At 54.9% G+C, this 23,269-nt stretch overlaps 1 protein-coding gene across 2 annotated transcripts; it reads right to left on the bottom strand.

Moving 5' to 3' along the window:
• Positions 1-2,261: 2,261 nt before the first annotated feature.
• Ssc5d (scavenger receptor cysteine rich family member with 5 domains) lies at positions 2,262-22,716 on the bottom strand. 2 transcript variants are annotated; one of them, XM_076569872.1, is made up of 14 exons: positions 22,636-22,716; positions 22,109-22,135; positions 21,545-21,853; positions 20,915-21,028; positions 20,578-20,691; positions 19,988-20,296; positions 19,200-19,517; positions 18,605-18,766; positions 16,228-16,545; positions 12,392-12,955; positions 11,986-12,300; positions 11,645-11,812; positions 5,557-5,730; positions 2,262-3,922 (listed from the first exon to the last, which is right to left on the bottom strand). In XM_076569872.1, exons 1-14 carry the CDS (start codon positions 22,658-22,660, stop codon positions 2,331-2,333), a joined length of 4,509 nt encoding a protein of 1,502 aa, XP_076425987.1. In that variant the 5' UTR covers positions 22,661-22,716; the 3' UTR covers positions 2,262-2,330. The 2 variants fall into 2 exon arrangements, with proteins under 2 accessions (XP_076425987.1, XP_076425976.1); XM_076569861.1 differs by having other exon boundaries at positions 21,545-22,135; positions 22,636-22,675.
• Between the last annotated feature and the right edge of the window lie 553 nt (positions 22,717-23,269).

Raw genomic sequence — 23,269 nt, 5'->3', positions numbered from 1 at the left:
CTCTGTCTCTCTCTCTCTCTCTCTCTCTCTCTCACACACACACACACACACACACACACACACACACACACACACGGTTAGGCACAGAGAGGCATAGTTAGATATGTCTGGGATCACTTTTCCATTAACTCATTCACCTTACGGGGGACATATGGGGAGGTTAGAGGACAACTTATGGTAATTGGTTCTCTCCTTCCGTTATTTAGGTTCCAGGGATCAAACTCAGATCATCGAGGCTTACATAGCAAGTGTCATCTCACTAGCCCTGGGCTCGCTCTTGGTAAGAAGGCATCTATCACATACCATCTCTGCCCATAGATGAACTGAGGCATTGGTAACCCTCACCCCTTGACGTGATTAATACTCCCATTTTACAGATGAGAAAGCTGAGGCTGTGAGAAAGGAACAAAAACCCCAGAGGTGTACGGGCTGCCCGCAGCCAAGCCTGGACTCAAGTCCGGGTGATCTGATGCAGCCACGTAATACTATCTTAAGAGCAAGGTCCCCGAGCTGGGAATGAAGTTCAGTTGGTAGAATGCTTGCCCAGCATGCATGAAACCCTAGGCTCAGTAATGCACAGAACCAGGTGTGGTATTGCACATCTGTAATCCCAGCATCCCGGAGGTACATGCAAGAGGGTCAGGAGCTCAATGGCATCCGCGACACGCTGAACCAAAGGTCAGATTGGGCTACCCGATGAACCCTTCTCTCAGGAGGGTCTGGAGTAGACAGGCTTGGGTTGCCATGGACCGGGGCACAAAATGGGGACAGCAGGCCAGTCACTCATCTCTTGTGCACTGAGCCTAAGCACCCTCAGAAACACAATGTCACCATCCAGTCATCTCCACATGCCCATGAGGCATGCACTATTATTATCCCCATTTATGGGTGGGAAACGGAGACTAAGAGGCCCGGGAGCTGGCTCGGGACAACCCCTAGCAAGGGCTCCTCCCCGGCGTCCAGGCTGCATCTCCTCATCTGCTGAGCTGTGGTAACAGTACCCTCCCCAGCCAGCGTTAACGGAGATGGAATGACAGCCGGCTGCGGAAACCGGCAGTTCTCAAGCCCATCGGGTTGCCTTTCCCAGGGGTTGCCTGAGACCGTCCCGCACACCAGGTATTTGCATTTACCGTTCACAACCGGAGCAAATTACAGTTACAAGGTAAAAAGGAAAATACTGTTATGGTTGGGGGTCACCACAACATGAGGAACTGTATGCAGGGGTTGCAGCAGCGTTGGGGAGGCCGAAAACCAGGGCAAACAGTGTGACACAGATGCACCGGTAAGTGCCAGCCCCTGTGATGGCAACGCTATCCTGTCCCTTGGGACTTACGGGCCATGTGCTCTGTTCTTAAAGCTGGACTCACCGCGGCTTCCTGCCTGCACGGATTCATCACTGTCAGGATTCACCATGATCACCACGAGCACGATCAAGGTCATCACCAGCATGGCTAGTGTATCAGTGCCATCGCCATGTCTGCATTATTAACGTCATCCACTCATCGTCACCTCCCATCACCTCCATCCTCCATCACCCATCACTACCATCCTCACGCTCACAGCCATCATCATCAGCCCCTTCACCGTCACCGCCGCCGATATCATCAATACCGTCATCATATTATCACCACCATCCCCACAGTCATATGATTGATTACCTTCACCATCATCACCATCATGGTGACCTTCACAATCCCCCCAGTCATATGATTGATTACCTTCACCATCATCACCGTCATGGTGACCTCCACAATCCCCAGAGTCATATGATTGATTACCTTCCCCATCATCACCGTCATGGTGACCTTCACAACCCCCACAGTCATGTGATTGATTACCTTCCCCATCATCACCGTCATGGTGACCTTCACAACCCCCACAGTCATATGATTGATTACCTTCCCCATCATCACCGTCATGGTGACCTCCACAATTAACACCATCGTCACCACCAACACGCTCACGGCCACTAACATCGCACCATGACCATCGCCATCACCTTTATTACCAACACCATCACCACCACGACCATCATCATAAGCACCACGGTGTCACCCCCCCGCCCACCATTATCACTGTCAACGCCACCATCACCCCATCATCACCGTCGCCAACACCGTCGCTACAATTATTGCCTTCACGTTCAGCATCATCACCGTCACCATTACCGTAGCATGTGTGGCGTTGACAAGTTAGGGTCAACATTGTGACTCTGTCCCTCCAGGGTCCCTCGCTTCCCAAGTAACAACACCCACGCTCTGTTGGTAGAATACTTTGGTTTTCTCGTGTTTGTTTGAGAGGATCTCTAGCACCCCGAGTTTCAGAGTGGGTCACACGTCTCCCCTCAGAGGCCTCTCCTCCTCCGTGGTGGTGGGGGTGGTGGGCACAGGCGTGCTGGGGGGCCAGGCCACCTCTGCTAGTCTCTTCACAGTCTCACTCAGCTGCCCCAGGCCCTGAGCGGCCTCCACCAACTGGACGAGGCCCAGCCCCAGGACTCGCCGGTCCCGCCGGTCTTGTTCCAGGACCTGCGTCAGCCTCTGCAGCCGGTCACCCACCTCCCTCACCGCGGCCACCAGCTCCACCAAGGCAGGTGGCTCGCAGGCCATGACCCTTACCGGTGGTTCTGGGGACACACATGGCCCAAGGGGACCTGGGTTGGGATTAGGGCTTGGCCCTTGAGTGAGGTGGTCAGGGGGAGGTTGGTCCCACGGGTGGGCCATGGAGGAGAGGTGAAGGTCGGGGGTCACGGTGGGGTCTGAAGTTGAGTGTGAGGTCTGGAGAGGTGGAGAGGTTAATCTGGGGCTCTGGTTCCTGGGGGGTTTGGAGACCTCGGTGGACAGTGGGTCCGTGCTTGGGGCTGGAGAGGGCCTGGAGGGGTCAGACTCGGGGGCTGGAGAGGGCTCCGGGTTCTGCATCAGGGATGTGGCCGTGGGACGGGCTCCCCCCAAGGTCAGCTCTGGGGGGAGGCTAGGCTTGGGTTCTGGAGGGCGAGAGGGAAATTCTGTCTCCAGGGAGGGTGGGAGGGAGTTTGTGGGGGTGGCAGGGGCTGAGGAAATATGGGGGTTGGTGGGAAGTTGGGGCGGGGCAGTGGGGTGAGGGGTCCTGGGAAGCTGAGGGGCTGCGGTATGTTGAGGGGTCATGGTGGGTTCAGGGGTGGTGGCGGGTTCAGGGGTGGTGGTGGGTTCAGGGGTGGTGGGTTCAGGGGTGGTGGCGGGTTCAGGGGTGGTGGGTTCAGGGGTGGTGGGAGGTTCAGGGGCTGTGGTGGGTTCAGGGGTCATGGTGGGTTCAGGGATGGTGGTGGGGTGAGGGGTGGTGGTGGGGTGAGGGGCGGTGGTGGTGAGGTGAGGGGTGGGGGTGGGTTCAGGGGTCATGGTGGGTTCAGGGGTGGTGGGGGGTTCAGGGGTCATGGTGGGTTCAGGGGTGGGGGGTTCAGGGGCGGTGGTAGGGTGAGGGGTTGTGAATGTCTTTGTGGGGGTCCTGGGGCTCACGGGGAGGTCTGAGGAGTCAGAACCCTCCGGGTCTACTTTGGGTGTTGTGCCCAAGTCTGGGGTTGCGTCGGATTCTGGAGACAGCTCTGAGGTAGGGGGGAGGCTGGTCACTTCTGAGAGCGCAGAGGAGTCCGAGGTTAGCCCTGTAGGGGAGGCGGGTGCGGGGCTGCGGGAGTGCTCTGGGATGAGAGCTGGAGGCAAACTGGCCCCAGACCTGGTGGAGTCGGAGCCGGTCAGAGAGGGCACCGGGGTGGGTGGGGGTGTCTGGGGAGGGTCTGTGGGCCTCCCCGGCTTGGAGGCCGAGTCGGGGGTGAGCTGGGGCCAGGAGCCAGAGGTCGGCCGTGAGCCAGGAGCTGGGGACGAGGTGGCGGGCGCTGTCCTGGCCGAGGTGGGCCGCGGCAGCCGGCGCTCAGGCTTTGGCTTCCTTGGGGAACCTGGAGGAGAAGGAAAGCGGGGCGCCGATCGGTCTGAGGTCAGCTTGCCCCACCCACCGCGTCCCGGGACGCCCCTTGAGGAGCTGGCCAATGGGAAGGCAGAGATCTTCGTGACATCATGGGTCACCGGCAGACTTCACCAGGCCCTAGTGCCCCCCTTGTCTCCGCCTGTGGGGTTCCTGCCGCCACCTGGTGGCCTCTGAGGGGAAGGAACGTGGATGCAAGTAGGGGAGAATCCCGGAAGATAGTGGAGGGCATGAGGAAAAAAGTCCCGGGGACCAGAACGATGGACAGCCTTTGGGGTGCAGAAATACGGTGAGATCGCTAGTGAACACCCACGGTGAGACTATGCAGTAATTAACTTCACGGTCGGTTGGCTGCGTTTGGATTCACCTAGGGAACGCAGCTCTGGACGTGTCTGTGTGGGCATTTCCAGAGAGATTTTACCGAACAGGCAAGAACCACCCTGATTATCCCATGGGCTGGGGTCCTAGACTAAATAAAAAGAAGTGACCTTCGTTAAGTGTGGTGGCGCACGCCTTTAACCCCAGCTCTCGGGAGGCAGAGGCAGGCGAACTCTCTCTGAGTTCGAGGCCAGCCTGGTCCACATAGTGAGTTCCAAGACAGCCTACAGTTACATAGTGAGAGCCTGCCTTGAAATAAACCAACCCAAAGGATGTGAGTGAAGTACCCAAATTTATCTCTCTGCTCTGTGGCTGCAGGTGCAGCGTGACCAGCTGCCCCATGCACCCGCTGCCATGACGTTGGCGGACTATACCTTCACACTGTGAGCTGAAATAAAGCCTCCTGTAAGAGCTTTTTTTTTTTCTTTCTTTTTTTTTTTTAGGGGGCGGGGAATCAGGCAACGAAAAATGTAACAACTACACCCTGTCTCAAAAACAAAATGGTGACCCCCTTTTTCTATCATTTTCTGATTTGCCGCAGTGATTTGCACAGTCTAGGTCCGTTGACGTCCTGGTCCGTGTGACTTTGCTGCGGGAATAGCTCAAGAAACTGGGGGTGTTCAGCGCCATCCCTGGCCCCTGCCCACTAAGCGCCAATGGAATACTAGGGATGCGGCGAATGGCAGGGCACTTACCCAGGATGCGCAGAGCCCTGGGTTTGGTACTAGGACCACGACGAAAAATATCAGATGCCGGAGTCGGCAGACTCAGGAGGCAAGAGTGGCTGGCACAAAGCCTGGCAGTTTGGCTTTGGTCCCCAGGCCGTGCCTCCCAATAATCAAATAAATGTAAATAAGGAAATAAAAGTGGGGGGGTGCACGCCTTTAATCCCAGCACTGGGGAGGCAGAGGCAGGCAGATCTCTGTGAGTTCCAGGTCAGCCTGGTCTACAGAGTGAGATCCAGAACAGGCACCAAAGCTACACAGAGAAACCTTGTCTCAAAAAAGAAATACAAATTATCATTGGGTAGATGCCTTGCCCCGGTCATGGCGACCCCAAATGCCTTTAGAATCACTGTGTGCTGCCTAGAATAATCCCCTCAGGTAAGCTCCAAATAATGGCTGCTTGTTGAAGGCTGTCCCACTGTTGGGTCTGAGGTAAGGACTGGGTTACCCCTGGGAACCCAGAGCCCATCTCTGTACCCCACATCACAAGGTCCGCAGGCCTCACCTGTGTCTGCACGGGCTCTCGGAGCCGGAAAGGGGTGGCCTGGGCTCTTGCTGGTGCCTCTGGTGACAGCAGGTCTGGGTTGACTTGTGGTGGGGGTCCCTTTGTGGAGGTGCGACAGACCCCTTCGCGCAGGCGTGTCCCACGTCCAGGAGAGCTCATAACGACCCTGGTCATCTGCAGATGTGTGAGGAAGAGGGCTGAGTCCTTCCCGCCACCTTCAGCCCCCTGGCAATTTACCACAGCAGGGGCTAACCCGTCACTCAGCCCCCTCAACAACCTGCGTCACCTCGGCCACCAGTCAGGATGCTCATGGCTACTAAAAGCAGAAGCTGATGAAATGACCTCATAAAGGAAATATAGGTATTACTTCCATTCCCCCGAGGCCCCCAACCTTGGGTACAAACCATCATAACTGAACTATCATACTGTCCCAAACAGTTTCTTGTTTTTTCTTCTGACCCATAGCATGCACATACACACATACACACAGACACAAGCACAAACATAAATAAACGTAAATAAACAAATAAGTGGATGAATAGAAATAATCAAAAGAAAAAAAAAAGCAGATTCCCCAGTTTTATAAATCCTTGGACTACAGAAACACTTCCAGGCTGAGGTGAACAAGGAAAAATAAAGACATAGTTAAGGCCAGAGAGAGACGGCGCTGCTATCTTTGAAGAAGGAAGGGGCCGTGTCTGGAAAAGTCAAGAGGGCGGATTCTCCCTCGGGGACCTGCCCTGCCAATACTGATCTTGGCTCAGTGAGACCCATGCATTCTCACCTACAGAAGATCAAGAAATCGTGTGTTTAAGGCACTGGATCTGTGATGTCATAACGGCCAGAGAGATAAATGTAGGTGCTTCTTGGAGCTTAAAGTCTATCCTTGTTTGGGCAAGAGAAACCACTCAGTGGCTAAGAGCATCCATTTCTATGCAAAGGACCCGAGTTAGGTTCCCAGCACACAATTCAGACTGTTCACAACTGCCTGTAACTCCAGCTTCAGATCCGGCACTGTGTGTGTGTGTGTGTGTGTGTGTGTGTGTGTGTGTGTGTGTGTGTGTGTGTATACAAATAAACTAATTTTTTTTGAGACAGGGTCTCTGTACATATCTCTGGCTATTCTGGAACTTGTTACATAGACCAGGTTAGCTTCAAACTCACAGAGATCCACCTACCTCTGCCTCTGGAATGCTGGGATTAAAGGTGTGCCATCACCATCTGGTCATAAAAATAAAGCTTTTTTGTTGTTGTTGCTGTTGTTTCTTTGTTTGTTTTTCAAGACAAAGTTTCTCTGTGTAGCTCTGGCTGTCCTGGAACTCACTGTGTAGACCAGGCTAGCCTCACACTCAGAGATCCACCTGCCTCTGCCTCATGAGTGCTGGAATCAAAGGTGTGTGCCACCACCATCTGGACATAAAATAAATCTTAAAAATAAAAAATCCTGGCCCTGTGACTCTGCAAGTTATTTTCCCAAATAAAGGCCTTCGGTCCTCTTCCTGGGGCCAGTGAGGAGATGGCCCAGTGGGTAAAGGTACTTGCTGTGTACCTGACAAACTGAGTTGGATCCCCAGAACTCCTATGGTGGAAGTAGAAAAACAGCTCATGCAAGTTGTCCTCTGCTCTCCACATGTGACATGGCACACACACATGAATGAATTAAAAACCGATACCCTTCCTGCTGGCCTCTGCTGGAGGATAATATCACATTTCTAAAAGGTTTCTCTTGATTTCTCTACTACAACCAATCATTCCAACCTGCACCTATGGGTCGTTGTAATATAACGCTCTACCAACAGTGTTTTCCATTCTAGGTGAGTTCATGGGCATCCTGCACATCGGAATGGGACATGTAGTCACACAACTCGCTCCAGTCCCTGTGGCGTCTAGACTGGAGCCCGCCGAGTGAGTCAGGTGCCAGACTTGTGCTTTGAGTGACCGCACACATCACCCCAACCCAACGTGGTGCCTGCCTGCATCCTACCACTGGGAGGGAGTTCAAGGCTTGCCTGGACAATGTAGTTGACATCCAAGCCAGCTGGGGCTGTGGAATAAGACGGTCTCAAAAGCAAGCCAAGAGCTGGGAGGTAGAATCTCCGTTTGTAAAGCGCTTACTTTGCAAACACAAGGAACTGAGTGTGAGCCTCAGAGCACACGTTTAAAGAAAATAAAAAGCTGAGCATGCTGGCGCCTCTTATAATCCCAGTGCTGGAGAAACAGAGACAGAGGATCTCCCAGGCGTATCAGCCACCAGGCTGGCCTCACTGACCAACTCCAGGCCACCGAGAGACCCTGTCTCACAAAAAAACAGGTTTAGACAGTGCCTGTGGAATGGTACCAGAAGCTGTCCTCTGGCCTACACACACACACACACACACACACACACACACACACACACACACACACGGCCCATACATTGCAGGGACATACACAAGCATGTCACACACTTACAAGCATACACAAGACACATGTAAACTGGTTCAAACAGAGCCCCATCTTGGCCAAACACCCCATGCCTTCTCCTAAGTCTTGCTACACGGAACTGTCCCGAGAGTTCCCTTGCACCGTTTGTAATTCTGCATTTGTTTCCCCGTGGAAAAGATCCCCCTGCCTCAGGGATTAGCTGCCTCCACAGTGGCGGGTGCCTCGCATGTGATCAATTCCACCACGAGAGGGCGCTGAAGGGCAGGGAAACGGCCCTGATTGTGCAGAACAAAGGTTCTGGAACTCCGGCCACACCTGATGGAGGATCAGGGTCTCTAGGAGATCACTTCCGGCTCCAGCATCCCAATGACCAACCCTAACACCAGCATGAGACACTGCCGGGTCCAAGTCACAAGTCCCTGAGCCCGCTCCCTGGCTAGACTCTACAGGTGGCCAAGCTGGATCCCGGCGACCAGTCAAAACGCGCCGCACCCCTGAGATGTAATGAGGTGCGAGGCAGAGGAGCGGGTCCTGCCCAGCCAGGCCTGACTGCACACACACCGGGCTGGAGAAAGGATGCAGGCTGATCCTCCCAGCAGCGACGGGCAGAGAGATACACGGCAGAGGCCGTGATCGCTCCCAGTCAAAGTGGAGAGAGTGAAGACCGAGGAAAACAGCCGGGGTGCGGAAAGGAGCGGGTGGGGCAGAAATAGTGTCGCACAGGGAGAGACAGAGAAAGAAAGGATGGAGGCCAGTGGAAGGGAAAATCAGGAGCGGGCCGGAAAGAAGATGGGGTACATGCAGTGCCCCGTGCCTGTAATCCAGCATTTGGAGGGGAAGGGTGCAGACAGGGAATCACGGCCAGCCTCAGCTACATAGTGAATCCCAGCCTGGGCTATCAAAGAGCTTATCAAGAAAGAGTCGGGGAGAAGAGTGAGGGAGGAAGTGGAGGAAGGAAGGGAAGGAGAGAAATGTGGGCGGGGACATGCATCACATACATACACAATGTAGTGAGATTTTTTTAAAAGAAAAAGTGAGGGACTGGAGAGATGGCTCAGCGGTTAAGAGCATTGACTGCTCTTCCAGAGGACCTGAGTTCAATTCCCAGCACCCACATGGTAGCTCACAGCCATCTGTAATGAGATCTGGCGCCTTCTTCTGGCCTGCAGGCAGACACGTGAGGCAGAACACTGTACACACAATCTTAAAAAATAAAAAATAAAATAAAATAAAAAGAAAGAAAGAAAAAGTGAAGAGGATGAGACCTGAAAGGAAAAGGAGGAAGCCACGGAAGAGGTCAAGGTAGAGGGTGTGGAACGGACAGTGAAGACGAAACCCAGGAAGGCAAGGAGAGAGGAAGCGGTATGAAACACAACCCGGGATCCCAGGGCTGGGGAGGTGGAGGCAGGGAGGACAGGAGTTCTGGGCCAGCTGAGACAACCCAAGAAAAGAAGAAGGAAAAACCAAACTAGTGAGAAAAGGGATGAGGCAGTGAATTGAAAGGAAGACGGTGCTGGGCGGCAGTGGTGGCACACCTTTAATCCCAACACTCGGAAGTCAGAGGCAGGCAGATCTCTGTGAGTTCGAGGTCAGCCTGGTCTACAGAGTGATTTCCAGGACAGCCAGGGCTACACAGAGAAACCCTGTCTCAGGGGGAAAAAAAAGGAGAAAAGGAAGAGGAAGAAGTAGAGGAGGAGGAGGGAGGAAGGAAGGAAGAAAGGAAGGAAGGAAGGAAGGAAGGAAGACACAGGGCCTGAAGAGATGGCTCAGTGGTTAAGAGCACTGGCTGTTATCTCAGAGACCTGGGTTCAATTCCCAGCACCCACATGGCAGCTCACAACTGTCTGTAACTCCAGCTCCAGGGGATCTGGCACCCTCACACAGACATACATGCACCAATGCAAATGAAAATAAATAAATCTTTTTTTAAAGATTTATTTATTTATTATGTATACAACATTCTGCCTCCATGTATCCTTGCAGGCCAGAAGAGGGCACCAGATCTCATTACAGATGGCTGTGAGCCACCATGTGGGTGTTGGGAATTGAACTCAGGACCTCTGGAAGAGCATTCAATGCTCTTGACCTCTGAGCCATCTCTCCAGCCCTCATAAATAAATCTTTTTAAGGAAGGAAGACACAAAAGGAAAGAAAGTAGGAGGAGAGGCTGGAGAGATGGTTCAGCGGTTACGAGCACTGGCTGCTCTTCCAGAGGACACGGGTTTGATTCTCCCCACTCACACAGTGGCTCACAACCATCTCTAACTCCCGTTCCAGGAGCTCTGGTGCCTTCTTCTGGCTCTGTGGGGATTGTATGCACATGGTGCACAGATACGGATTTGGGCAAAAACACCCAGACCCATACAATAATAAATAAAACAAAAAATTTAAAGAGTGGAAGGAATGCAGAATTTTAAAGGAAAACTGAGAAAGAAAATACAAGATACTGCATGGGGGGTGGGGGTGGAGAACAGCTCTAGAGATGAGGAAGGGGAGAAGGTGGAAATGGAATCAATCGGGGAGAAAGACACCAGGAGAGGAAAAGAAAACGGAGTCGAAAGTGCAGATAATAAAGTCAAGGAGTTAGCCGGGCGTTGGTGGCGCACGCCTTTAATCCCAGCACTCGGGAGGCAGAGGCAGGCGGATCTCTGTGAGTTCGAGGCCAGCCTGGGCTACCAAGTGAGCTCCAGGAAAGGCGCAAAGCTACACAGAGAAACCCTGTCTCGAAAAACCAAAAAAAAAAAAAAAAAAAAAAAAAAAAATAAAGTCAAGGAGTTGATAAGGGAAGGGATGTGAGCAATGGCGTGTGCAGGAGAGAGAGAAGCGTCCGTGGGGCCGCAGGAAGTGCCCTCGAGGAAGACAGCTGGGTAGGAGGTGTCCAGAGAACACCCTGGGTGGGCAGCCGAGAGGGAAGGACACAGGCTATAGCGAGACAGAAGCCATGGTGCAGTAGAGGGACAGATAGCTGCAAAGTGAGACGTTGACCTGCTGGGCGGGTTGGGAAGGGCGGGAGGCAGAACCCGGGCCCCAGGGATCCCTGCCCGGGTCTGAGATCAGCTGACAAGGACCGAGTGTGGCCTGCCAGCTCACTTTCCCAGTAGCTGGGGTAGGAAGCATGTGCTGACCGGGTAACCCTGAGCTGGGGGTTCTGGGTCATTCCCAGAGATGCTCCAGTCTGAGGGGGTCAGGCTGGTGTGTCACGGGCACTTCCTGGTCGCTCAGGACTTGCTGGTACCCTCTGATCTCTCAGACCCCCAAGCTGTCTCTCTGTGCTCTGGAGGAGATGAATACTGTCCAATCCAAGGACGGAACACATTCAGGATGTCTGGGTGGATCCAGGGAAAGCCTGCAGGGCCGCGGGGCCCTGGGCCAGCTCAGTTAGAAGGATCTGGATGGCTGACCATGGTGGCACGCATTTGTAATGCCAACACTTGGGAGGGGGAGACAAGAGGACCAGGAGCTCAGGGCAAACCTCGGCTACATAGCAAGTTCAAGGCCAGTCTGGGAATACATGATATATCATCTCAAAAAACAACCCGGGTAGGCCATCTGGTAAAAGTACCTGCTGCCAAGCTTATCAACCTGAGTTTGATTGCTGGGACCCCCCTCCTGGAGGGAGAGCTCGGCAAATGCACCCACACAAGTTCCCGGTCAAGCCCCTCACCTGTGTCCGTAAGCCTCTGTGTAGCCGAAGAGGGGACTTCCGGGTTCCTAGTGGAAGCCCAGGAGAGAGTCTGTCCAGGCCATGCTGCCACAGTGGTCCCTTTGCTCAGGTCCTCTCCTGAAGTGGGGTCCCAAGTCCAGGAGGGGTAATCATCGTCATCTGGGTAGCCTGGGGAGAGCATGTGTCCCTTTCTATTATCCGAGGTTCTTACCACTGTGCTTCCCTTCCGGAGTCTCCTTCGGGAGCCCTGCCGGGCGCCCCCACCCTGACCCCCCTCCGGCCAGGTCACCCCGGGCCACTCTGACCCCCTTCCCTCAGCCTCCCTCACTGCTCCCCAGTACCGGTGCAGGTGAGCACCACGTCTTCCTCGTGGTCACAATTGTGCTTCCCCCACGCGCCCGAGGGGCAGTCGCTCAGGGAGGTCTCGCTCCCCTTACAGCCCATGTCGTCCAACCAGATGGGCCCGGTCCCAGGGCCGTAGTGGGTTTTGCCTACTCGGGGCCGGACCTTTCCACAGCCCAGCTCCCAGCAGGCGACTGTGGCGTCCCGGAGGTCCCAGCTGTCGTCACAGACCGTCCCCCACCGTCCAGCATGCCACACCTCCAGCCGGCCAGCACACCTGTTGGGCCCATCGGCCAGACGGACCCGGAAGGGACCTGGGGGGTGGGGTGGGAGGCCCTCGCGTTAGGAGGTAAGGGGAACGGCCTCGCTGCGGTTTCCCGACCCCTTTGAGCCTCCGCCACTCACCCGATGGCACAGGGTCTCCAGCAGATGGGGAGGGGGCAGGATCCTGGGATGACTCCAGAGAACCTTCTGGGCTCTCACCAGACGGCTCCAAGGAGGCCTGAGGGATTTGTGTGATGGTGGCCTCAGAGGTCACTTCTTGGGGGCCTTGAGTAGACAGTGATGCCACAGCCTCTGAGGTCCACTCCCAGGGGACCCTGGGAGTCGCCTTTATAGTGGTGTGTGACGTCTGTCTGTGGGGAGCCTCCGTGGTCAGTCTTTTGGGTGACTCAGAGGTACGTGGGGTTAGATTTAGCTTGCTTGGGGTGCCTGGGACCCTGGAGCGTTTAGTAGGTGGTATCCCAGGGGGTTGGGTGGTTGGTCTTTTTGCATTTTTAGGCACCCACTTCTTAGTACTCTTGGGTGCTTTCCCTGGAGCCTTTGTGGTTTTCTCTAGCACACTGGAGGTGAGGCTGGCAGAGGCCTTGGTGGCCAGCTCTCCTGGAAGCCAGGCATCCTGATCTCTACCCAGCCCAGGGAGCCAGCTCCAACTGAAGGGGTCTGAGATGGTATCCAGGCCAGGGGTCCCTAGGAGGCCGGGAGGGAGGAAAGAGAAGACATAGAAACCATGATGGTGGACTCAGGGAACTCTCCCACCACCACTAACCCATATCCTCAGCCCACTTTTCACTTTAAAAAAAAAAAAAAGGAGGGAGGGGGTGCTGGACTGGAGAGAGGACTCAGTGGTTAAGCGCACTTACTGCTCTTCCAGAAGATCTGGGTTTGAGTCTTAGCACCCACACAGTGGCTCACAACTGTCTGTAACTCCAGTCTCAGAGAATCTGATGCCCTCTTCAGGCCTCTGAGGGTTCCAGGCACACCCGCGTTGCACAGATGTACTTGTAGGCAAAATACCGGTGTGTGTGTGTGTGCGTGTGTGTGTGTGTGTGTGTGTGTGTGTGTGTGTGTGTGTGTGTGTGTGTGTGTGTGTGTGTTTCAAGACAGGGTTTCTCTGTGTAGCCCTGGCTGTCCTGGAACTCACAGAGATCCGCCTGCCTCTGCCTCCCGAGTGCTGGGATTAAAGGCGTGCGCCACTGCCCAGCTAGCAATCTGTATTAACTGTATTTGTTCCCTGACAGCTGCAAGCATGTCTGTAATGAACGACTCTCTCCATCCACTCTCATCCCTAACAACACCCCTTCTCCCTGCCCACCTCCCTCCCCCGTACACAGCTTTGGGTTGTGTTGTGTGACCCATTCGGTTCCATCAAAGGCCATCTGTGTTACCACTGGACTGGGACTGTCATGAGAGCCTGGTGTGCAGATTAAAACTACCTGGAGATGCTACCTCACCCCAGTCCGAATGACCATAACCAAGAAAAACAGTGACAGCAGATGCTGGTGAGGATGCGGGGAAACGGAAGCCTTATTCACTACTGGTGGGAGTGCAGAGAGGTGCAGGCGCTGTGGAAAATTAGCGCAGAGAGCCCACAAAAAGCTGGAAATGGAGGCTGGAGGGATAGCTCGGCAGGGAAGAGCATGTGCTGCTCCTGCCAAAGATCCGAGTTCCATCCCCAGCACCCACGTCAGCAGGCTGACAGCCACCAGCAGGTCTGTGGCGCCTCCGGCCTTTGAGAGCATGGCACTTGTGTGTGCAAACCTACACATAAACACATACGCATGATTAAAAGTAATGAAATCAATACCTTTTCAAGGCAAGGAATGGAGCTACTTATGACAGCTATTCCCGTCCCAGGCATGAACCCTAAGGCAGTGGTTCTCAGCCTTCCTGGTGCTGGGATGCTTTAATACAGTTTCTCATGTTGTGGTGACGCCCAACCATAAAATTGTTTTCGTTGCTACTTTATAACTGTGATTTTGCTGCTGTTATGAGTCATAACGTCAATATCTGATATTTCCAATGGTCTTAGGTGACCCTGTGCATGGGTCATTAGACCCCCAACAGGGTCTGAACCCACAGATTGAGAACCATTGCCCTAAGGACTTCATATCTTACTCTTCGAGACAGGGGTCCACTAAGTTGCCCAGGCTGGCCTTGAACTCACTCTGTAGCCCAGGCAGACCCTGAACTAGAGATCCTCCTATCTCAGACTCTCCAGTAGCTGGGATTATAGTCTTCCCCTTCAAGCCTGGCTTTTTCCCCCTGAAGGTTTATTTTTATTTGATGTGAGTGGTTTGCCTGCATGTATATCTGTACACCGTGTGTGCTCAGTGCCTGTGGAGGCCAGAATAGGGCATCAGACTCCTCTAGAACTGGAGTTAGAGGGCTGTCACCTGGAATCAACCCTGGGTCCTTCCTCTACAAAAGCAGCCTGTGCCATTTATCTGTTTTTGTTGTTGTTGTTGTTTTTTATAACAGTGTTTCTATAGCCCAGGCTAGCCTTAAACTCTTAAGAATCCTCTTGCCTTAGCCTTTCAAATGCAGATACTACAGGCATGGCCTACTACCCCTGGCTTTTCTTCCATATTCGTCAGCCTCAAGAGAGGCTCAATGGGGCTGGAGAGATGGCTCAGAGGTTCAGAGCACTTCCTGAGGTCCTGAGTTCAATTCCCAGCATGGTGGCTCACAACCATCTGTAATGAGATCTGGTGCCCTCTTCTGGCCTGCAGGCGTACATATATAATAAATAAATAAATAAATCTTTTAAAAAAAAAAAAGAGAGAGAGAGAAAAGCTTGAAGTCTACCAGGCCATGTCCCTGGTCGCGATCCTTCTGTGGCTCTCCCAGAAGAGAGAGGGACAGATCTGATGACTCTGTTCTTTGAGTCACCATTATCTATGACCTATCTTTCTGGTTAGGCCCCACAGGCAATCTAAGATGAGCCATGCCCAACACAAGCTTGGGTACTTTGCCCCTGGCTCCAGGAAGATGACTTCTAAGCCCTTGGAATGTTCTTGCCTGTAAGAAATTCCTTGTGTGTATGTGTTGAGGGGTGGGGTGGGCTGGAGAGATGGCTCAGGGGTTAAGAGCACTGGCTGCTCCTCCAGAGGACCCAGGCTCAATTCCCAGCACCCCATGGTAGCTCACACCTGGCTGTAACTCCAGTTCTAGTGGACCTGACACCCTCACACAGACACACATGCCGGCAAAACACCAGTGCACATAAAAATAATAATCTTCTTTACAAAAACTAAGAAATTCTTTGCGTGTTTGGGGGACTTGCGCCATGTTAGTCTACAATGACAATGTGACTTCTGAACAGCCATGTACACCTTCAGCCACATCTATGGGGTCAAGCCCCTCCAGACAACGCTAGACATCGAGCTCAGACAACCCGTCTGGCTGGCCATTCTTGCAGGTTGTCACACCCATTGCTGGGAGAATTCAGTACTGTCCACCCCACCCCACTGGGAACTCATGCCTGCAGTCCGCTCCATGTACCCTTTCCCTCGGCTGAACTTACCCTGCACCTTCACTATGGTGAAGCCTGGCCCTGAGCTAACTGCCTCAGTGTGGTCTCACAGACCCCCCAAACTCCACCTTGTCACACTGGTTTGCAACAGCTCGTTTGTGTTCCTCTTTCCCTCCACGGGGCACGAGCTTCTCAAAGACCCATAACACGTTCATTCCATTCTGTGCACCCAGCTCCTAGCTCAGGGTCTCACACTGGAGTTGGAGACTAGGCGCCCAAAAATGGGGAAAATGCACGGCCCACGTTGATTTTTAACTAGCTCTTATTTTGGCCAGACTCAGGCGATTTGAATGAGCTTATATGAGCCAATTACCCACTACAGGGCTCGGGCTTAGTAAGCACTCAGTCAAGTTACCGACACCCCTGGTCCCCGTTCCTTCCTCTAGAAAACCCTTCTAGAGCCAGACGGCGGCGAGTGTGTCCTCACCAGTGCAGGTAACCCCGACATCCTCATTGTGGGCGCAGTTGTGCTTCCCCCAGGCGGCAGCAGGGCATTCTGAGAGCGAAGCCTCGGTCCCCACACAACCCACGTCATCCAGCCAGATGGGGCCGGCGCCCCAGCCGAAGCGGCCTGCTGCAGGGTCTGGTTGCCGAGGCCCCCCGCAGCCCAGCTCCCGGCAGACCACCGCCGCGTCTCTCATGTCCCAGCTGTCGTCACAAACCGTCCCCCAGCGTCCGTCATGCCATACCTCCAGCCGGCCAGAGCACCTGCTGGGTCCAGCCACCAGGCGCAACTGGGGGGACCCTAGAATAGGGGGAGAGGGGAAAAAAAGCCAAGAGTTTAGAGTCAGAAAGCTCATCTGGCGCCAGGCGGTGGTGGCGCACGTCTTTAATCCCAGCACTCGGGAGGCAGAGCCAGGCGGATCTCTGTGAGTTCGAGGCCAGCCTGGGCTACCAAGTGAGCTCCAGGAAAGGCGCAAAGCTACGCAGAGAAACCCTGTCTCGGAAAGAAAAAGAAAAAGAAAAAAGAAAGCCCGTCTGGCACTCTTCATCTGCCTGCATTCCGCCTTCCTTCCCAAATGTCCATCTATCCACTGTCTAGGCTTTTCCTCATGAATCCCTCCATCCAGAGAGCAGATGTTGACCAAGGTCTCCTCTGCACTGGCCACAAAGCCAGGCCTAGCTGGCTGGCTCCTCAGAAAGCTAAATATAGAACTGCCGTATGATATAGAAATTTCACTGTTAGGAATGGACCCAAAAAATGTTGGAAGGGGACTGGCAAGATGGCTCAGTGGGCAAGGGTACCTGCCACAAGCCTGACAACCCTGAGAGTTTGCTCTCTGGGACCCCCACATGGCAGAAAAAGAGTTCTCTGACCCCCATGTGTGTATCACGACACCTGTGCATGCACACAAGAGATGAACGTAACTTTAAAAAATGGAAAGACTGTGCTAACATACACTTGGTGTACATGGCTGTCTACACTGGTCACAGTAACTCAAAGGTGTCTCTTAGTGTATGGACAAGTTAAACAGAAGAAGGTAATGATCTTTGCGATGCGCTTTGGAATGCACATTGCAGCCCAGGCTGGCCTCAAACTCAATCCTCCTGCCTCAGCCTCTCAAGTGCTGGAATTGCAGGAGTACACCACCATGCCCATTGAACCAAGGGAATTACTTTACTTTCTTAGGGTTTTTAATATTACATCCATTTGTTCACTTATTGGTGTGTGTGTGTGTGTGTGTGTGTGTGTGTGTGTGTGTGAGCGTGTGTAGCAGGGTGTGCATATGCGACCATGTGCACGTGAGGGTCAGAAGAAAGTTTGTGAGAATCAGTGCTCTCTCTCCCCACAACGAGTCCTGGGCTGAAATTCAAGTTGTCGGGCTTGGGAGCCAGCATCTCCACCCACTGAACCATCTTTCTGGTCCCAAGGGATGTTTGTGTGTTTGTGTGGATGGATGAATGTGTGTGTCCATGGGGAGTGTGTGTACATTCATGCAGAAGCCAGTGGTTGACATCATTCTCCAAGTTGGTTTTTTTTTTTTTTTTTTTGAGGCAGGGTCTCTCACTGAATCCGAGGCTCACTGATTTGGATCAACTGACTGGGCAGCAAGCCCCAGCCTCCCCGCCCCCCCCCCCCCCCCCCCCCCCCCGTCAAAATAATTCTCAAGCTGTGCAGTCACTTGGAGCAAGCCAGAGGATGTTGTGATGGTCCCGCCACAGGGCACGAGAACCCAAAAGCTTTAGATGGCGGACTCTCGTCCTCATCCTTCTGCCCTGCTCAAGACCCAGCTACAGAAGGTGGAACTCTTGCGCAAACACAACTCTGGATTTTAGGATATCAGCAGAACATTAAAACAAGTACTTGGCCTAGGCCGTGGTGGTGCACAAACCTTTAATCCCAGCACTCAGGAGGCAGAGGCAAGGGGATCTCTTGAGTTTGAGGCCAGCCTGGTCTACAGAGCAAGTTCCAGGACAGGCTCCAAGGCTGCACAGAGAAACCCTGTCTCGAAAAAACCAAAACCAAAAACAACCCCCCCCCCAAAAAAAAAAAAAAAAAAAAAAAAAACCCCAAGTACTTGGGGCTGGTTAAGAGCACTGACTGCTCTTCCAGATGTCCTGAGTTCAATTCCCAGCAACCACATGGTGGCTCACAACCATCTGTAATGAAATCTGGTGCCCTCTTCTGGCTTGCAGGCAAACATGTAGACAGAACACTGTATACATAATAAGTATAAAAATCTTTTTTTAAAAAACAAACAAAAAGCAAGCACTTGTCCTGCTGAGCAGGGCCATAGGCTACCTTTCTTTCTGTGAGCCAGTTCTGTGGGACAATCTCACAGCCAGGGCAGAGAGGGACTCACCAGCTTCGGGCCCAGGCTCTGGGGGGGCAGTGGGAGAAGCAGGGGGGGCCCAGCTGCCTGCCGGGCCTGGGGTCAGGCCCACGGAGGTAGACAGAAGCCTGGGTGCTGAGGTGTTGCTGTCCACTGCGGGTGCTGTGGGCTGCCCAGCACCGAGAGGCATGCCTAGGAGGGAAAAGACCTTGGTACCACCTCCAAGGCTGCCTCCTACCCAGGAGGCCCAGGGCTTCCACGTCCCTGACCTGCAGCAAGAAGTGGGTGGGAATAGGAGGGTAGAGAGAGCGGGAAATGGAGGGAGATTGGAGGTGAGGGAGAAGGGGGAGGCACTCCTAAGCAGGTAAGATTGGCTTGGGCTAGGAGCGAGGGAGTAGGCTTCACCCCCTCAAACACCGACAATATCCAGTGTCCCTTAGGGAGACCAAGTCACCTCTAGTTACCTTGGACCAAGGTTTCACATAGGAATATAAGATGGGGAAAGAGGGAAATCCGTCACAGGAAGGGAAGCATGAGCAGGGACCACTTCTTTCCCGCCCACTTCAGGTGACCACACAACCCACTGCCTCATCCTTCCCCACTGATGTCCCTCATAGGCCCTCACCATCACACACGGCCCCGGCATCCTCCCGATGGTGACAGTCATGTTGGCCCCAGGGCCTCGCAGGGCAGAATCGCAAGGCTGTCTCGTTCCCCCGACATCTGAGATCATCCAGGACGATGGGTCCAGCCCCCTCCCCAAAGAAGGCGCCCCCTGGGGCGGCCAGCGCGCCCCCACAGCCCAGCTCCCTGCAGGCCACAGCAGCATCCCGAAGGTCCCAAGCGTCGTCACACACGGATCCCCAGCGCCCACCGTGCCAAACCTCCAGGCGGCCAGCGCAGCCGTGGGGACCATCAGCGAGGCGCAGCCTGGGTGCAGGACCTGGGTGTAGGAGGTCAGGGGACAGGGTGACAAGAAGTTAGGGCGGATGAGGAGCTGCCGAGTTATATAGACCAAGAAGAGAAACTAGACCGGGTTTGCAAGGACTGGGTTAACACTGTGAGAGTCTGGGATGGGTGAGCAGGTACCGAGTTAGACCAGTGAGGAATCAGGATGTTCCCTGTGCCAACAGAGAACAAGAATGTGGGGGGGGGGGCGGGAGAGGAAAGGGAGCGGGCAGCAGAAGGAGGACAGTGAATGGAGGAGGGAGCCCCCAAGTGCCCTTCCATGGCCCCCAGCTGAGGCTTGGCAGGCTAAGCCCAAGCTTCGATCCTGCCTCTCCCATTTCTCCAGAGAATGTGTAGAGAGATAGACTTGCGGCCTTTTACCCCTTCCTAGGGGAGGGAGGAGCTAGGATCTGAGAACCGAAGAGAGGAGGGGGTAGTCAGCTCCCCGCCCCCGCCCCCGCATACCAGTGCAGACCAGCCCGGCATCCTCAGTATGGTCACAGTTACTCCGGCCCCAGGGGCTTCTGGGGCAGTCCCGGAGAGCCTGCTCTCCTCCTCCACACCCTACGTCATCCATCCACACGGGTCCTGAACCAGGTCCGAACCTGGCACCGCCAGGGGCGGCCAGCGCCCCCCCACAGCCCAGCTCCCGACAAGCCACAGCTGCATCTCGGAGGTCCCATCCATCATCACACACAGTGCCCCAGCGTCCACCGTGCCAGACTTCCAGGCGGCCGGCGCATCCGTGGGGACCTGAGACCAGGCGCAGCCGCTCTGGGGGACAGAGAAGGGAGACGTAAGAGGCTATGCCTAACGTCAACGTCTGGGGAGAGTGGAGGCCCGGAAAGGGCCGGGGACTGAGGTTTGTCTGCCGACTGGCTCATTCAGAAAAGAGAACTGTCACTGGCCGGACCCCTGGGTCTCACAGATCAGTTAGAGGAGGGTGGCCAGCCCCGACTGAGGCAGAACGGAGGTCTGGGATCCTCACTTTGGCTGGGCCTAGGGTCTCGCGGCACCCAGATCAAGGAGACAAGGAAGATTTGGAGGAGACTCACCTTGTCGGGGAGCTCCATTTGTCAGTACAGGGGCCCGGGTGGACTTGGCCGGCTTGGGTGGCCTGGGATTCTTCTTGCGAGGGCCATTCTGGGAGCTTGTTGCTGGTTGGGGAGCTGGGAAAGTGGCACGTGACCAGGAAGTCAGGCTCTGAGCTGTTCACCCTTCCTGACTCCTAGGCATCTGTCTAGGGATCCCTTGCTGAGAGTCTGAAGGGCTGGAGGATTCCCGGTAATGAAGGACACTCGCTGGCAGGAAAACATCTGTAGCAAGATGACCTCCCCCCATAGCTGAGACAGACTGGGGTGCAGGGTGGGAAGCCTAGTCTTTTGTGCTCACCATGAGTCACAGGGGGCTCCTCTGAGCTAGGGCTCAGCTCCCCGGACAGTGGCAGCCACGGATCCCCATCCAGTAGGGATGTCGAATCTTCTCTAGAGTTAGCTGCACGCTGACCTGCGCGGGAGAGGACCAGAGTTATGAGAACAGTGGTGGCATCAGAATAGAGAGGCTAGCAGGGAGGTGGTGGCGGAGGCGGCCCACGCCTTTAATCCCAGCACTCAGAAGGCAGAGCCAGGCGGGTCTCTGTGAGTTCAAGGCTAGCCTGAGCTACAGAGCGAGATCAGGACCGGCACCAAAACTAATCAGAGAAACCTTGTCTCGGGGGAAAAAAAAAAAAAAAACGAAGAAGAGAAGGAGGAGGAGGAGGAGGAGGAGGAGGAGGAGGAGGAGGAGAAGGAGAGAGGTCACTTGTCACTTGATCCCTGGGACAGAACAACCTGGATGCTTGAATTCTCTGGGACTCAGAAATAAGTGATTGTAAGCTGGGGGTTCTAGGAGGTGGGGAGGAACCTGGTCTTATGGGGATAGGGAATTAGGCATTTCTCTGCTTCTAGACGGCTCAAATCTACAAGAACCATGGACTTGGGGTTTCTGGGGCCATCACCGAAGGAGGAATTTGAGTCTCTTTACCTACACAGACGACGCCTGCGTCCTCCTCATGAGAGCAGATATGGGCCTTCCAGCCCCGGTGGGGACAGGTACCCAGCTGTCCCTCACTGCCCCGGCAGGCCAGCTCACTGAGCCACACGGGCCCGGTGCCCTCCCCGAAGAAGGCACCCCCGGGGGCAGCCAGCGCCCCTCCGCAGCCCAGCACGCGGCAGGCCACTGCAGCATCCCGGAGGTCCCATCCGTCGTCACACACGGTGCCCCAGCGCCCGCTGTACCAGACTTCCAGGCGTCCCGCACAGCTGTGGGGACCATCGGCCAGGCGCAGGCGCTCTGAAGGGCGAAGGAAACACCGTGACCCCAGACAGAAGCCCTGTGGCCTGGGGGCCAGGGAGCTGCCTTGCAAGGTGCCATCTACCCTGGAGGCAGGACCCTGGACCCAGACTCCTGGGTACAATGAGAGGAGCGTCTCGGAGATATTGGGGGCTGTGTGGAAGGTCGGAGTGGAATCAGGGGAGCAGGGGCCAGCGGGAGAGTGGCGGGAGGCTTGGAGCTGGGTGAGGCCAAGTGGAGAGTCGGGACACTTACCAACAGCCTGGGTCCCCAGCAGTAATGCTGCAGAGGGGGTCGGAGGGAACAGAGTGGAGGTGAATTAGGGGGAGGGGTCCTCTCCCCAGCGCACGCTCCCGGCTTAAGTTTCGGTGAGAAACATCCACTCACATACTGATTCCTCACACCTCTGAGTCAGAAACCCCACTGCTGGAATGGACTTTGGGTGGAGGCTGGGATAAGTTGCAGGTCCCTGGGGCGGGTGGGGCCCAGATGCCTGACCCCTGAAGACAGGGCTGGGGACCAGATTGAATGGTGGGAGTGATACCCCGCAGTGTGAATGCAGGGTAACAAAGGGTAGGTCACTTGGGTTGCTAGGCAGGACGCGCAAAAGGCTGGGTCCCTGAGGGATTAGAGGGGCCGGCCAGATGTCAGGATAGTCCAGAGCTCCAGAACCAGAAGAGGCTCCCTGAAGCCTGCGTCCCTAAAGTGGACAAGCTAAAGGGTCAGAGGTGAAAGTCCAGGTCCCTAAGGTACCCCCTCCCCAAAGGGAATGGGTCACTCACCAAGGAGGCAGGCCAAGCCCCTCATGTTGGCAGAGTCCAGGGCAGGGGTTGGGGGTGAAGGGGGAAGGAGGGGAGGAGAGAGAAGGAGGAGGCAGCCCGAGAGAATGGGAGGGAGGGAGGGAGGTGACCGCCCGGCCCGCCGCCGGAGGCGCCCTGGACAGCTCGGAGCAGGCTGGGCTGAAGGCTTTGCCAGGAGGGAGAGCTGCTGCTGCAGGGAGGCAGCAGGGGACAGGAGGGGGAGGGGGCTGGCCGCAGCTGAGGCTGCAGGGGGGGCGGGGGGGGCGGGGGGCAGGCAGGAGGGAGGTGTTCAAGTGCAAACACCCACACTGGAGGAAGGCGGCCAGCCAGGCTCCAGAGGGCCACGTGCTCGGAGATGCTTATGGGGATGGCAGCCCTGAGAAGGGACAGGCCTGGGTGTCTGGGGGACTGGGCACACCCTCCTGCCTCCTCTTGTTCTCCAAGCCAAGGGAGTGCAGCTGGGAGTGGACAGATTTGGGGGGGAATCCTGCAGTAGCAAGAAGGCCCGCAGCCAGACACCAGGAGGGACTTACTACTATATTAAGAAAAGAAACTGAAACAAAAAAAAGAACAAACAAACAAAAAACAAAAACCCTATCTCCATTGGACACCCACT

This window comes from Peromyscus maniculatus, chromosome 1, assembly GCF_049852395.1.
Source record: "Peromyscus maniculatus bairdii isolate BWxNUB_F1_BW_parent chromosome 1, HU_Pman_BW_mat_3.1, whole genome shotgun sequence".
Taxonomy (NCBI): Eukaryota; Metazoa; Chordata; class Mammalia; order Rodentia; family Cricetidae; genus Peromyscus; species Peromyscus maniculatus.
Note: the sequence above shows the minus strand (reverse complement) of the source record. Positions and strands in the feature narration are given on the sequence as shown.

Bases quoted from the DNA above. Each gene is read 5' to 3' on its own strand.
- Ssc5d (XM_076569861.1), bottom strand. From the start codon at position 22,660: ATGAGGGGCTTGGCCTGCCTCCTTG. The intron at 20,297-20,577 runs GTGAGTCTCCTC...TCTGTCCCCCAG, and splicing joins AAATGGAGCTCCCCGACAAG to AGCGGCTGCGCCTGGTCTCA. The intron at 5,731-11,644 runs GTGAGGGGCTTG...ACACATCTGCAG, and splicing joins ACAGAGGCTTACGGACACAG to ATGACCAGGGTCGTTATGAG.